Below are 12,265 nucleotides of genomic sequence, written 5' to 3' on the forward strand. Positions count from 1 at the left end.
ATGCTGCCTTCTCATGTTTTAGAGGGATTTAATTTGTAAGGGGTGTGGGAGCAAGCGCTCTCCCCAAAATATCAGGTAGTTTTTAGACACACAGCACCCCTGAGAGAGAGAAAGGCCTCTCAAAAATAGAAAGAAAAAAAAAGGCACAAAAACCCTCTAGCCATTCTCAGGTCTCAGCCTTAGCTGCCTTCCACAACGAAGCATCTACTGGAAGAAAAAAAAAGACACAAATCACACCATGCCAGCCTGTACTTGTGATTAAATACTGAGACCGAGGTCAAAGTACCAGCAGACTAACAAGAACCCTTTCAAAGTGCCAAAATTTGTAGCAAGGCTTATCTCAGCATCCGAGGAATGAGAGCACTCCTGGAGAAGCCAGCGAAAGCATGCTACTGCTTTTATCGTTTGGCAGAGCCAAGATCCTCCTGCTCAGAAGAGTGGGATGACCTAGTTAGCAACCTCGGTACAGAACCAGGAATTAGTGGGGTATTTTCAGCTTTCACATTTTTCCTTTTGGCTTTAGGAAAAGTTTTTAACCTCTGCCCCTAGAGTAGCGGTCTGCTCTCTTACACGCGGGAGAGGGAACTGGCCAGGGGCAGAAAAAGCCACCCGGTGGGATGCGGGGTGTTTCATTCCAGCCCCGGGAAGTTACGGCCGCAGCGTTGTGGCAGAGCCCTTCTAGCTTTGATCTCCTATCCCGTCAATGAACAAAGCACATTATTACTACAGAGATTAAAATCTGATCTGCTTTGATTTCTGCTAAATTTGTAATTTCGAAGGCTACATTTACACCCTCAGGAAAACACAAGATCAAAGCTCATAACCACATCCAAACTTGCTTGCGTACACTTTTTATATAGAAACATGCCACAGATTCAAAGAGAAAGGGGTTAAAGCCCCAGTGCAGGACCGCAGCCCGCACCCCAACTACCTCAACGTGGCCTGGACACATTGCAAACACCCAAGCGCCAACCTGCAATAGCCCAGCGTGCCAGCAACCACACTGCTGTTAACTCTTTCTACCAAGACGGATAATTAAAGCCTAACCAAGAGCTGGGTTAACCGCCCGGACAGGAATCATCCGTTTGCAGGGCTCAGCACTCTTAAACTTGCCTTGAATCGGGCAGGAGAGGTGCAACTGTGACACCAGGTCCCCGTCCCCCCCCCGAGAAAAGGCCAACCAGCAGCTAAGTCGTACTCAGCAGTTACAAAAGACCTGGTAAATGAGAACCCAAAAGCCTTCTCCCTCTTTCCCTTTATGCTGGAGCTCTTCTGAACGACATAAAAGCCACGTTCGGCTCCGGTACAATTCCCCTTGCCACAGAGGGAAGGCAGCAGTAACCGAACCCAGCCCTGGCCCGGCCTGGCAGCACGCCACCTACTTCTCTTTCTCAATTTCCATGGAAAGCCTCTTCATGTCCGTATCCTTGAAGTCGAAGGAGAGGCTCTCGCTGATGAGGTTGAAGCTCGGCAGGTCCGTGGGCAGCGCTGTCGTACTGGAGTTCATGGACTGCTACGGAGGGAGAGGACAAGTTAATCGCTTGTGGCCCCACGTGAGTGCTCCTATAGCACGCGTTCTGTAACAGAGGTAAAACCAGAGCAATGCCTCAAGACACAGCACAGGGTGCTGCTTCCTAACGCTTTAATAAGGTCCTAGTTACCCTCACGGGTAATAGTGTACTCTCCCTGGAGCGGCACTGAACTGGAAGGACCACCCCGGTTGCATTCCTGATGCACCGTGGCCCACCAGCACCACTTTCTGGACCAGCCTCAAACTTCCTGGAGGAAGGGTTAAGCGGCTCTTTGTCAGCTGGCGAGCTTTTAGTGCAGAAGGCGGCAAGCGCTGCAAAGCCCTGCAGAAGCAGAGCAGCAAACAAGCCGTGTCTCAAGCACCAGGCAGGGCCCACAGATCCCCTTGCTCCATTCCCCATTTGCTCCTCAAGGAGCTATTGCTCCTCCGGGTTCCCGCTCTTTGCGGCAGCAAAGTGGAGACAAAACCTCCTGCCTTCAAAATCTAACGACAAAACTTTGTAAAATCGAGGTTTTATCACTGCTGCGTCACTGGAAGCAACGCCGGACAGAAGCTGCCTCTTGGGAGACGTTGGCAGCTTCTTAACATTAAATCTAGTTTTCAAAGTGCAAGCTATGAACAGGGGCAACGTGAGGCAGACCCCGTGTGACCAGAGTCCCGTGCTCCAGCGCTCCCCGCAGCGTGGTCAAAGAAGAGCCTCATGCCAAAGGTTAACTTAGGATGCAATTCCAGAGCAGTCCACAGATGCACCGCTACTTTTTTTTTTTTTTAAACCTTCACAGTAATTAAGAGCTCCGAGCGTTTCGGAACCACTGCTAGACCCAGTTGGAAGCGCAGAGATAACATCAGGAACCGCTCGAATTGCACGCAGATGAAGATTTGGGACTTTCTTCCCTGCTTCGAAATACTGCGATGCCTCCACCTGACACGCACCGCCCAGGCTCTCCACTTTTATCCTCCCCTTAAAAAAAACGACCCTTCTCTCAGTCAAAAACTCTGTCACACCCCTAATAAACGGGCTCGTTACCAGCGCAGGAAGAACAGCCTGACTCAAATCATCACTCCCCTCTTGCAATATGTTAGATGAGGTCGCGAGCAGCAGCACACGTCAAGGATGGCAGAGCAGCTTCAGACGGCAGACTGCACGCGTGGAGCTGAGTCAGACCTGCTGCCGGCGTGCCCGGCCCGCTGGCGGTTGGGGTAGGAGCAATACAGCCCAGCATCCAAAGGTCACCCAGCTCTCTGCTAGACGCCCCGTCCCGCTTTAAGGGATTCCTGTAACGGAGACGTGCCCCAGCCAGGCTGCATTTGTGGAACGGCAGGAGGCGGCACTGCGCAGACAGGCTGGGCGGGCAGCACGCACCGAAAGCTGGGAGGATGGTCCTCGGGCAGAGAGTATTTGCCCCCAGAACCTCGAGCGTTGGCTGGTTATTTCTTTCCCGTGGTTCTTCTGTGCGGGATACTCCAGGGACTGTTTGCAGCCAGCTCCACTTCGGCCAGAACCAGCAGCGCTAGAGCCGTGACAGATTTACTCGCGCAGTAACCTGCCTCCTCCCTCACCACCAGCCCGGAATTCACAAGCAGCCGAGGCTCGTCCCTGCTCCCGGACAAACCTGGGAGCGACGACATTTCATTTACCCTGCAGAGCGCGAGCTGAAAGGCAAACACCTCGTACAAGCATAAACAAGGAGGCAACTAGAACTGCGCTGCCTGGCCTGGCTGGCGTCTTGCGGCTAAGCCAGACTTCAAGCTACAAGGAAAATACCGATCCCTACTCCCCACGGCAGCAGTTGCTGCCACAGAACATGGCCACATTGATTCTGGAGCACGTGCTGAAAGGGACAGCCGAGTACCGAAATCCCTGTCTCTAAGGAAAGGGGACAGACCTGCAAAGGCACCCGAGCGATTTAAATATTTGCATCCCATTGACATTCAGGTCCCTTCGCTATAAGGCCCGCAGGGGGTTGCAAAAACGTTCCCGCGTGAGGTTCTGCGGTCTCTGACGTGCAGGGGAGCCAGGAGCATCCAAACCGTCCTGCTGGCCTTAAAACAGCCTTTAACAATTTTTCTGCACAAGCTTGCTCTACGTTTAAAAAAAAAACACAACACACACACACAACCCCAACCAACAGCAACAAGAGTTGAGCAGGATCTTCAGCTGCTGCAATCATTAAGCCCAGAAGCCAATTTGTCAGGGTTACTACAGCCACTGCCTCCCCTTTCCTCAGCACAGCTCTTTCATGAAGCAACAAAAAAAAAAAAATGATGGAGAAGTAAGAGAGCAGCAGCAGGGAGGCAGCAGTAAGGAGAGAGCGAAGCCAGAGCAGACAGAGTGCTTTCAAAGGCACGGGTTTAGCAGCTGGAGCAAAGCAGTCCCCTACCAGCCGCAGGGAGGCTGGGCAAGCCGTGCACGAGGCACAGGAATTTTTAATCAAGGGGACAGGGGATGTCACCGGGGCACGGGACGCCAGAGGGGACACAGAGCTTTTCCCCGGTGTTCCCTCACCTGGAACAAAATGCATAACCTGTTATTCTATTAAAACAATTTCCCTCAGTTAATAGAGGCAAGCACCACGCTGACAGCGGTCATCCCTCTGGGGAGCAGAGCAAACGAGCTGGACGACACGAAGGAAGCACAGAGCAAGCCATGTCACGAGGCTTCCCCCGCAGGGAGAGCTTCTCTTGCTGCCACTGCCTTCACTTTGCTACTCGAGGATTTGGGCAAGCCCAAGACAGGCGCTTAGTACTTCAAGAGACTCACAGAAGAGATGACCGCCTTTAGTCTTGCTCTGAGTGGTACCTGAATGGCAATGAAGGAGGCAAAAGAGACGCTGCCAAGTCAGTAAAGAATGAATTGTTCTCTCAGCCCTGCTGGCCTGAGACTCAGATCCACTTTTTTTTTTTTTTTTTTAACCTCATGCATCATCCACCTGCACCATCACAAAAGCAGTTTGGGCTTCAAGGACTAAGAAGACACCTAAACAAGCTTTAAAAAGCCAGTACGGGAGACTGGAAAATTACCAAAGAGAAATTTTAACTGCTTCTTGTCGTTTCTGCGACACATCCATCCACGCCTCCCTTCCTCCCGTTCCCCGGGAGGGAAGTTCTGGCTTGCTCTCTGTGCCGGGGGACTAGAGCACAAGCGCTGGGACAACAGAGAAGAACAAGCTCAGCGTTACACCCTCATTAAGGGAGAGAGGAGCTGGAACGCAGTGCTGTTTGGCAGAGCCGCCATTCACCTGAGGGACGCAAGTCTCCCAGCAGCAGCTTTCAAAACCCTTCATCCCCTAGGGCGCTCCGGGCTGGTTCTCTCCCTCCTTACCGCGCCTGCCCCGCCGGGTCCCTCCGTGCCGAAGCGTGCGCAGGAGCGGCGCCTGGGCACATCGCGCCCGACTGTCCCCACACACGCGGGCGGCAGAGCGAGGAGAGATGCCACACGGGAAGAGAGGAGCGAGACAGGCGTGACAAGGGATGGGGAGAGGGCGCTTCACACAGCAGGGCCCGGCGAGGTGCTGTCACACGGACGCGGGTACAGCAGGCACATTTGCAGCCTGCTGACCTTGGAAAAACAACAGTCCGTGCGACAGAGCGCTGATCCCAGGGCTGGGAGAGCGGCTGCTGGGCGAGGGGACTCTGCCACCTAGCTGGGGAGGGAAAAAGGAAGGCGACGGCTCTTCAAGGAAAGGCGAGGGCGCAGCGCCGTGTGTCTGGAGGAGGCAGTTCTGCGCAGACTGCCTCCAGGACAGATGCAGCTGGAGGGGTGGAGCTGAGCTCCGTGCCATCCTACAAAACCCCCACGATTAGGCTTTAATTCCACAGGCAGGAATACGGCCACGCTGCCGCCCACTAGCGCAGGCGGACGCAGGGGTTTCTGCAGAAGAGCTCACTAGCTGCCGTTCTGCCTGTCTGCCTACGGATGGGCACGGGAACGTGAGAGCCGGAATGTGAGAGCTCTGCCCAGACGCCAACACGGGGCTGATGCGGCCGTTCAGAAGATTTTCAGTGAGGAGGCTCCACCCCGTGCATATGTTAAACCCAGAATTAAAGACCCGGTGGATCCCAGAAACCTGTAGTAAAATAAGGAGCACTCCGAAGACGAGGTTTACAAAGCATGGAGGTAGCTAGCACTTGAATGAGTGCCCCGAGGCTGGAAGTACCTGGCTGTTTTCCATCAGTGCAGTTTCTTAAAAGCTTCTGAACATTTTTTTGCAGGGACATTCAGAGAACCTGAATGAAAAGCTACTTCATCGTTAGCCCTCTTCAACCTGCTTCTCTAAAGTTTTGAGAGGAGAAGGGGAAGGAGCCAACATGTACAAATTAAAATTTCAGTCCTAGACAGGTCAGAAACTTCCACGTATGTCTGTTGAGCTTATTCCCACAGATGTCAAGCTCTTCCCCCTTCACCCCTCAGGACAAAGGGCTGCAGAAGAGGCAGTCATGGCAGGTGCGAGCTGCAGGGAGGGAGCACTTGATGGATTTTGCAGGCCCTGCAGCACAATTACAGAAGTTGAGGAAAAGAACTGCCAGACAGAATCGGAGCAGCGGTCATTTAATCTGACGTTTCGGTCCCCGGCAGCAGCCAGGACCAGATGCTTCAGAGGAAGGTGTGAAATCCTCTTAATGGGCAATTACGGAATAATCTCCCTTCAAGGAAGTTGTTCTTTTCAGCACGTAGATGCACAGCAACCAGTTTATGCCCAAAGAATGAATTCACAGGCTCTGAACAACGTTTATCCTACCTAAGAAGAACAAGGACATCCTCCCTTTCATATTTAGCCCTCCTTTAAAAGCTCTTAGTAAGCTGGTCCACCCCGCACAGCAAAGAACAGCTCTAACACCTTTGTTAAATTCATTCTCGACTTGCTGCCTTTAGTTTCACCAGCAGCTCCTTGGCTCTCGTAGCATGAGGTAGGACAGATAGGGAGGAAGAAGAGCAGAGTGATGTGCTGGACAGGGTGCCCGGGTGACAAAGGCAAGAGCTGCTACGTATTTCTGAGCAGCAATGCAATGAGACCGCTCGTACCCCTCCACCGATGGGATGGAGGCACAGGAATTCTCCAGGCTACAGAGGCCACAATTACCGCCTGGAAACCGGGGATTACAATACAGATCGTTCTTACCGTGTAGGACGACTTGCTGGTGATCTCCAAAAGCTTCTGCTTTGCTCTCCGCTCAGACTCTCGAGCCTCCTGAAGGTCTTGCTTTAGCTGATCAGCCTCCTTTGCCCTGCAAAGAAAAATAGCGAATGGCAAATATCAGATCAAAGCCTGGAGGCGACAGGTTACGGTGTAGGTGTAAAACAGGTAGACATTTGTTCCTTAACAAGACCTAAACTAGAGAAATCATTTGAGCAAGGGCAACACTGGCACCTCTGACACGTGGGACACTAATTAGCACAGAAATCCAAGCCACAGAAGGGCAGCTCTGACACGAGCCCTGAGTGAGCAAGGCTAAAGGCCAGAGGAGCATGCCGAGATGCCAGAACGGGAAGAACACCTTCAAAAGTTAAGCTCAGACTTGCAGCAGAAGAGGCAGTTTTCTGCCTGGTAAGTCTCTACTAACATACAAAAAGAAGAAAGCACCTGAGGCTACACAGCTTTGCCTGCTTGCAGGGCCCAACAACTCTAAAACAAGTACCTAGCCCTGAGCTTCAAGGGCTTCCAAGGTCACCCCTACCCCTCCAGGGGAAGCTTTCCTTTGCCAGACTGAAATTTGAGCTGAGATTCCACAAGTCAGAGACCGAGGTAAGCAGGGATGGACAAGGGCAGCGTTTGTCCATGCAGAGGGGCTGAAACCAAGCAAGCTCACGCGGGAAGGAGGGATCAGTCGGAAGGAAACCGATTTTTTTCTTGCTTGCTACCAAATGCATGATGGGGCCTGGGTTCTGGTATCAGAAGGATGGCAACGTCAGTTTTATCAAGAGACAGAGTCCAGGAGCTAGGGAGACCTCAAGGCTAACCTGAAACAAACCTCACAACTGCTAAGGAGAGCTAAGCACCTGAGAAGGAAACATGGGGACAAAGAGATGATAGCAAACGCAGAACTGACAGCCAGAAGAAGAGAAGAAAAACAAAACGACAACCGAAGCGTTATTAATGTTGTCAGATACTTTTCAGAACGCAATGGGTGTTTGCAGAAATCACCCCCAAGTTGAGCTGCCTTCAACTGCTGCTGTCAAGGCGCGACAGGCAGAGCGCCAAGGCCCGCAGCACCCTCTCCCCTGCCAGCTGCCAGCCCCTCTCCCCGTGGCTTTCACCACGGATCTCTCTGCCCCCCCGCATTTCAGAGAAGGGTCTCCAGCTCCAGCCCAGGGAAAGCCCAGGGCCGCGGCTGCCGTACCCGTACCGTTTCCCATTCAGGGACAGCCTAGCTGTGGCAAAGCGTGAGACAAGGAGAAACGAGCTCAGCCTGGGGGCCGTTTGCTGCTGTGCATGCACGGAGGCCGAGGGCTCGCTGCAAACTGCTGGATGGACTAACGTAAGGCGTGAGCCGCTGTCGTGCTAAGTCAGAATGGGGCTGGAAAGCAAAGCAGAGGCAGCTGCAAGGTTGTACCCTCTGACCTCCTCTCCGACTCCTCCGCCATTTTCAGTGCCAACATCTCTGCCTCTAGCACCTTCTGTTCCATCAGCCGCTTCTCCTCCTCCGTCCGGATGGCCGTGGCTTTGATCCGCTGCATCTCTTGCTCAGCCTCCGCTGCTTTCTGAGCCAGGAGCTTGGCCTCCTCCTCTGTGATCTGAGCCTTCTCAGCCAACAAGTCTGCTGTCTCTTCAGACCTCATCTGAGAATTAACGCACGTTAAGCCATCGAGCACACAGAACGCCTCCCCAGATATGCTCTCAGCCCCCGGGGCAGGGCTCTGAGCCGCTCGCTCCACACGGCCACCACGGCTCATCGAGCCCCTCTCTCCCCCTTCCACAAAAGCCTGCAGCCAAGACCAGGACGTGCCCAGGCTCTGTCCCAATTCGTCTTCCTTCGTGCCCCTGCCCCAGCAGGCTGCCTGGATGCAGTAAGCTCCATCCAGCCTCCCGGTCGCTGTCCACCAGTGGCAGTTTGAGAACAGCCACACAACAGTCGCAACGTGCCTCCTAAAACGCTTCAGCAGCGGAAAGAGTCAGGAACAGCTGCAGTGCCTCGAGAAACAGCCGCCCAGACACTTACCAGGGCCTCGTTGGCCATCGTCGCCTCTTCCTTTAACTGCATCAGCCTTCTCTCCAGCTCATCCCTCGTCCTCTCAGCCTCTTCTCTCATCTGCTTCTCTCGGGCCAGGCGCTGCCGTTCCATCTATGAAAAAGGGATAGGGGAAAGCACGGAGAAACAACACACGTTAGAAATGCTTTTCACAGGACTAGAAACTAGGCACTGCTTGGGGCTCTGTGCACAGGCCTGCGCTGCCTCCTTCTCTCTGCTCGTCAGCGAGGGGGGCTTCACTGAACGGGGTGCTGTGACCGTACTGTGGTCACACCACACTGAGCACCCTGCTCCTCTGAAGAAGCTGGCACCGCTCCGAGACAATCCCCTCCTCCCTGGGCAGGCTGGTGCCCCACAGGCTGCTGCAGGTGGTTATGTCCCCAGACAGCGTCTCCTGAGCAGCCGCGCAGGGCAGGCTCAGGCAAGCAGGGTCCCTGGAGCTCCAGCTCTTGCTGGAGTTACTCACGGCAAGTCGAGCAGACAGCTAGACCAGGCTTACGGGCGGGCTGAGGGCACCCTCAGAACATCCGATACTGACACGTGGCCAGACAGGAGCCTGAGGGACGCGGTGACTGCTCCGTTCAGACACACACACACCTACCCCGGAGTGCCGCATGCTTCTCTTCGCTTACAGAGGAGGCCACAAAGATCGTGGCCACCTCTACCTGTCCCTACAACCACCCCCCTCCTGCTGCAGAAAACGGCAACGCTTCCCCAGGAGGGGAAATCCGAGCCACGTGAGACAACCCGCCGCCTCTTCCCCCCTCTCGTGCAGCCAGAGCGTGCCACGCAGCTGCCTCCCTGCTCGCCAAGCGGCCAAAGGGAGCCATCGGGCTAATTAACACGCCGGGCTTGAGCGCTCCAGCGCCACGGGGCCGGGTGCATTATAAATATCCACGCTACACCCAGGGCTCGCAGCATCGCGCAGGCCACCTGCCGGGTTTAATAAGGGAAATAAGTGTGACAAGACATTTCTCGGCTCCTCGGACACCGACTGCGTTCTGAAGGCAGGACACCCACTGCTCCGGCGGCTCGGCTTCCTTCCATTAAAGGCTCCCTTCATCAATTATCGTTACGATCTGCAGCCCACTCAGGACTCCCATTAACAAGGAGTCCTGATGTAAAGGGACTGTTTGGAACCAGTTAACAGCTGTGGATCCTGGGGAGGGAGGAGAGAACGTGCCAGACGGCACGGTGGCTAGCTCGGGAGCGGGCAGCCCGAGCAGAAGCCTGACCCTTCCTGACGAGCACCAGAGCTCTAAATTGGAGAGCTCCGGGGAAGAGTAAAGTTCTGCTCACCCTCAGCACCCGTGCGTCACCCCCCTCACCTCTCCCAGCAGCCCAACACAAGGTCTCAGCTCCAATTTGCATTATCCAAACACTTCAAAAAACCTCACACGAGACTGCAAAACCTGTCTCTGAAGCCACCGGCACCTGGGCACCACGCTGCTCCTTCCGAGGAGGACCTTTAACTCCGCTAACACCCGCTCCTTTCTGACCAGGGGAATCCCTGCAGGAGGCAGAAGCCCTGCTGCCCAGCGGAGCTGCCCTGCTTGCCCTCGCAGCGGGACTTGTGTCCTGGCCCCTCCTGCCACCCCAGGAGGCAGAAGTGCTTCAGGAGGTGCCTGCAGGACAAGCAGCTCAGCCCTAGCTCCAGCACTCTGTGGACATGCTCGAAACCAAACGAAGTGCATCAAATTAGCAGTCCCTTGAGAGCAAGACTCTCCCGGTGCAAGTGGCTGCTTCGGTTGCTGCTGCTGCTACCTAGCGGCTCTGGTGTGAAACGGACATTTATATTCCGAGCAGCAGTGCTCAGATTAGCTGTGTGGGTTTCAGTGAGTAGAAGAGGTCTACGAGCAGAAAACAATGATTCACACAATCCAATTTGCTGATATATACTCATTGGCTACACACTGCTGCCTCCAAAGAGCCGTTTTCGCTGCCTGGGCTGACCTGCGGCAGATAACGGAGGCCAGCGCGGAAATTAGCATGCAGGCTGCGCGCCCCGGCCCGTCAGTGTGCATTCCATCACTGAGTAATTAGAAAAACGAGATGAAGAGCCACAGCAGAGCACAGCTCCCCCTCACAGCCCCTGCTCCAGCTACAAGCAGCCACCCCGACACGCTCCGTCTCCCCGGCACAGCAGGAGGCAGGGCAGGATGCGCAGCCACCTCTGGGACAGCCAGGTTCGCTCTGCCCTGCCATCCTCCCAGCTCTGCTCCCGAGCGCGGGGGCTGGATTCCGGCTGCCACCGACCTCCAGAGCCAAGGGGAGAACGACGGGCAGGGCGAGAGCAAGCTGCTAATGAGAGCTGTTGGGCTGGACCTTCCCTCAAAGCTGCTCCATGTGCTTGATGCCATTCTGGAGACTGTTCCTCCCCAAGTTCATTTGCGTTTCCGAGTCTGGCTCCCGGCCTGGTTGCACGAGACGTCTCTCACCTGCTTCCTGGCTTTCTCCTCCCTCGCCTGCGCTTTCATCTGCTGGACCTCCAACGAGTCTGCCTTTCTCCTCCTCATGAAGAGATCGTGGTTCCCGATACACAGCTGAAGGATCTATTCCGGTCAAGGGTGAAGAGCGGAGAGAAACAGCTGTAGGCGTGGTGCCGAGGTGTTTGGACCCGACACAAAGGGCTACGTTTGGTGCTGGTAAGCACTGCCACCCACTGACCCCGAACTCTGAGCCCTCGTACCCACGCGAGGGGCAGGGAGCAAGGCACAGCCTCGGGCCCGCGCCGAACGCCCTGGCCACCAGCCCTTTGCAGAGCTGAGCTTTCAGCGCGGCCACGCGGCGTGGTGTGGGTTGGGGTGACCAGCCCCGAGGAGGCATTAGGTCAGGTAATGAACCAGCCTTCTACAGCTCCAGCCAATTCCCCAGCTCTCACTGCTCCCTTTCTTGAGGCTCAAGATTAACTTGCGTCTTCTCCCAAAAGGGCGGTTAAAGCACTCAGACAGGAGAAAAAAAAAAAAAGGGGGAAAATATTTTCCGTCGTGAGCAAGATTACACACAAACAGAAGGCTTATCAAGAGCTACCTTGCACACCTTCAGGTATCCTTGCTGAAGGCTTTTGAGCCTCTGTGTGATTTCTTCTGCTCCCAAAGAGGAAGACAAGGGAAGTGGCAATAATAGGGGAGAGTCAGCAAAGCACGGGGGGCGGTACGCAGAGGAGTGAAAGCTCAGAATATTTTTCAGCAATAATAGCAACTTCCTAAGCTCTGATTCTTTTCTAAAAGGACCAATTCGCAAGCCTGTCTTCCGTTTCACAAACCACAAGGGACTTCTTTGGAGTCAGAGGAGCTACAGCACTGTGACCCTGATGAGCACAGGGAATGAAGCCGTAGTGAGCAAGCCCCTCTTCCCCACGGCATGCAAGCACGGGACAGCCCATAGCCAGGACAGCGAAGTTCCCCCCCCTCTCACAAGGATGGGAAAGATAAGCCCCTTCTGCCTTCCACAGGCCCATTGTGCAACTTAACAGCGCACAGCTGCTCCAGAACCTGGATCTAAGCTCCAAAGGCAACTGGACACCTCCAGACACTAAATCCAGAA

General features: G+C 54.6%; 1 protein-coding gene across 6 annotated transcripts in view; it reads right to left on the bottom strand.

Moving 5' to 3' along the window:
- Positions 1 to 12,265, bottom strand: part of NF2 (NF2, moesin-ezrin-radixin like (MERLIN) tumor suppressor) — a 42,397-nt gene that overhangs the window by 11,095 nt on the left and 19,037 nt on the right. For 4 of the 6 annotated variants that reach the window (XM_050714196.1, XM_035571303.2, XM_050714197.1 and 1 more), the window contains 5 exons: positions 11,158 to 11,271; positions 8,690 to 8,812; positions 8,092 to 8,309; positions 6,652 to 6,757; positions 1,383 to 1,513 (listed from right to left, as the gene is read on the bottom strand). In XM_050714196.1, coding sequence (XP_050570153.1) covers positions 1,383 to 1,513; positions 6,652 to 6,757; positions 8,092 to 8,309; positions 8,690 to 8,812; positions 11,158 to 11,271 — 692 coding nt within the window. The remainder of the gene's footprint in view (positions 1 to 1,382; positions 1,514 to 6,651; positions 6,758 to 8,091; positions 8,310 to 8,689; positions 8,813 to 11,157; positions 11,272 to 12,265) is intronic. The other 2 variants (XM_035571305.2, XM_035571306.2) reach the window with 1 other exon arrangement.

The sequence above is a fragment of the Cygnus atratus genome, chromosome 17 (genome assembly GCF_013377495.2).
Source record: "Cygnus atratus isolate AKBS03 ecotype Queensland, Australia chromosome 17, CAtr_DNAZoo_HiC_assembly, whole genome shotgun sequence".
NCBI lineage: Eukaryota > Metazoa > Chordata > Aves > Anseriformes > Anatidae > Cygnus > Cygnus atratus.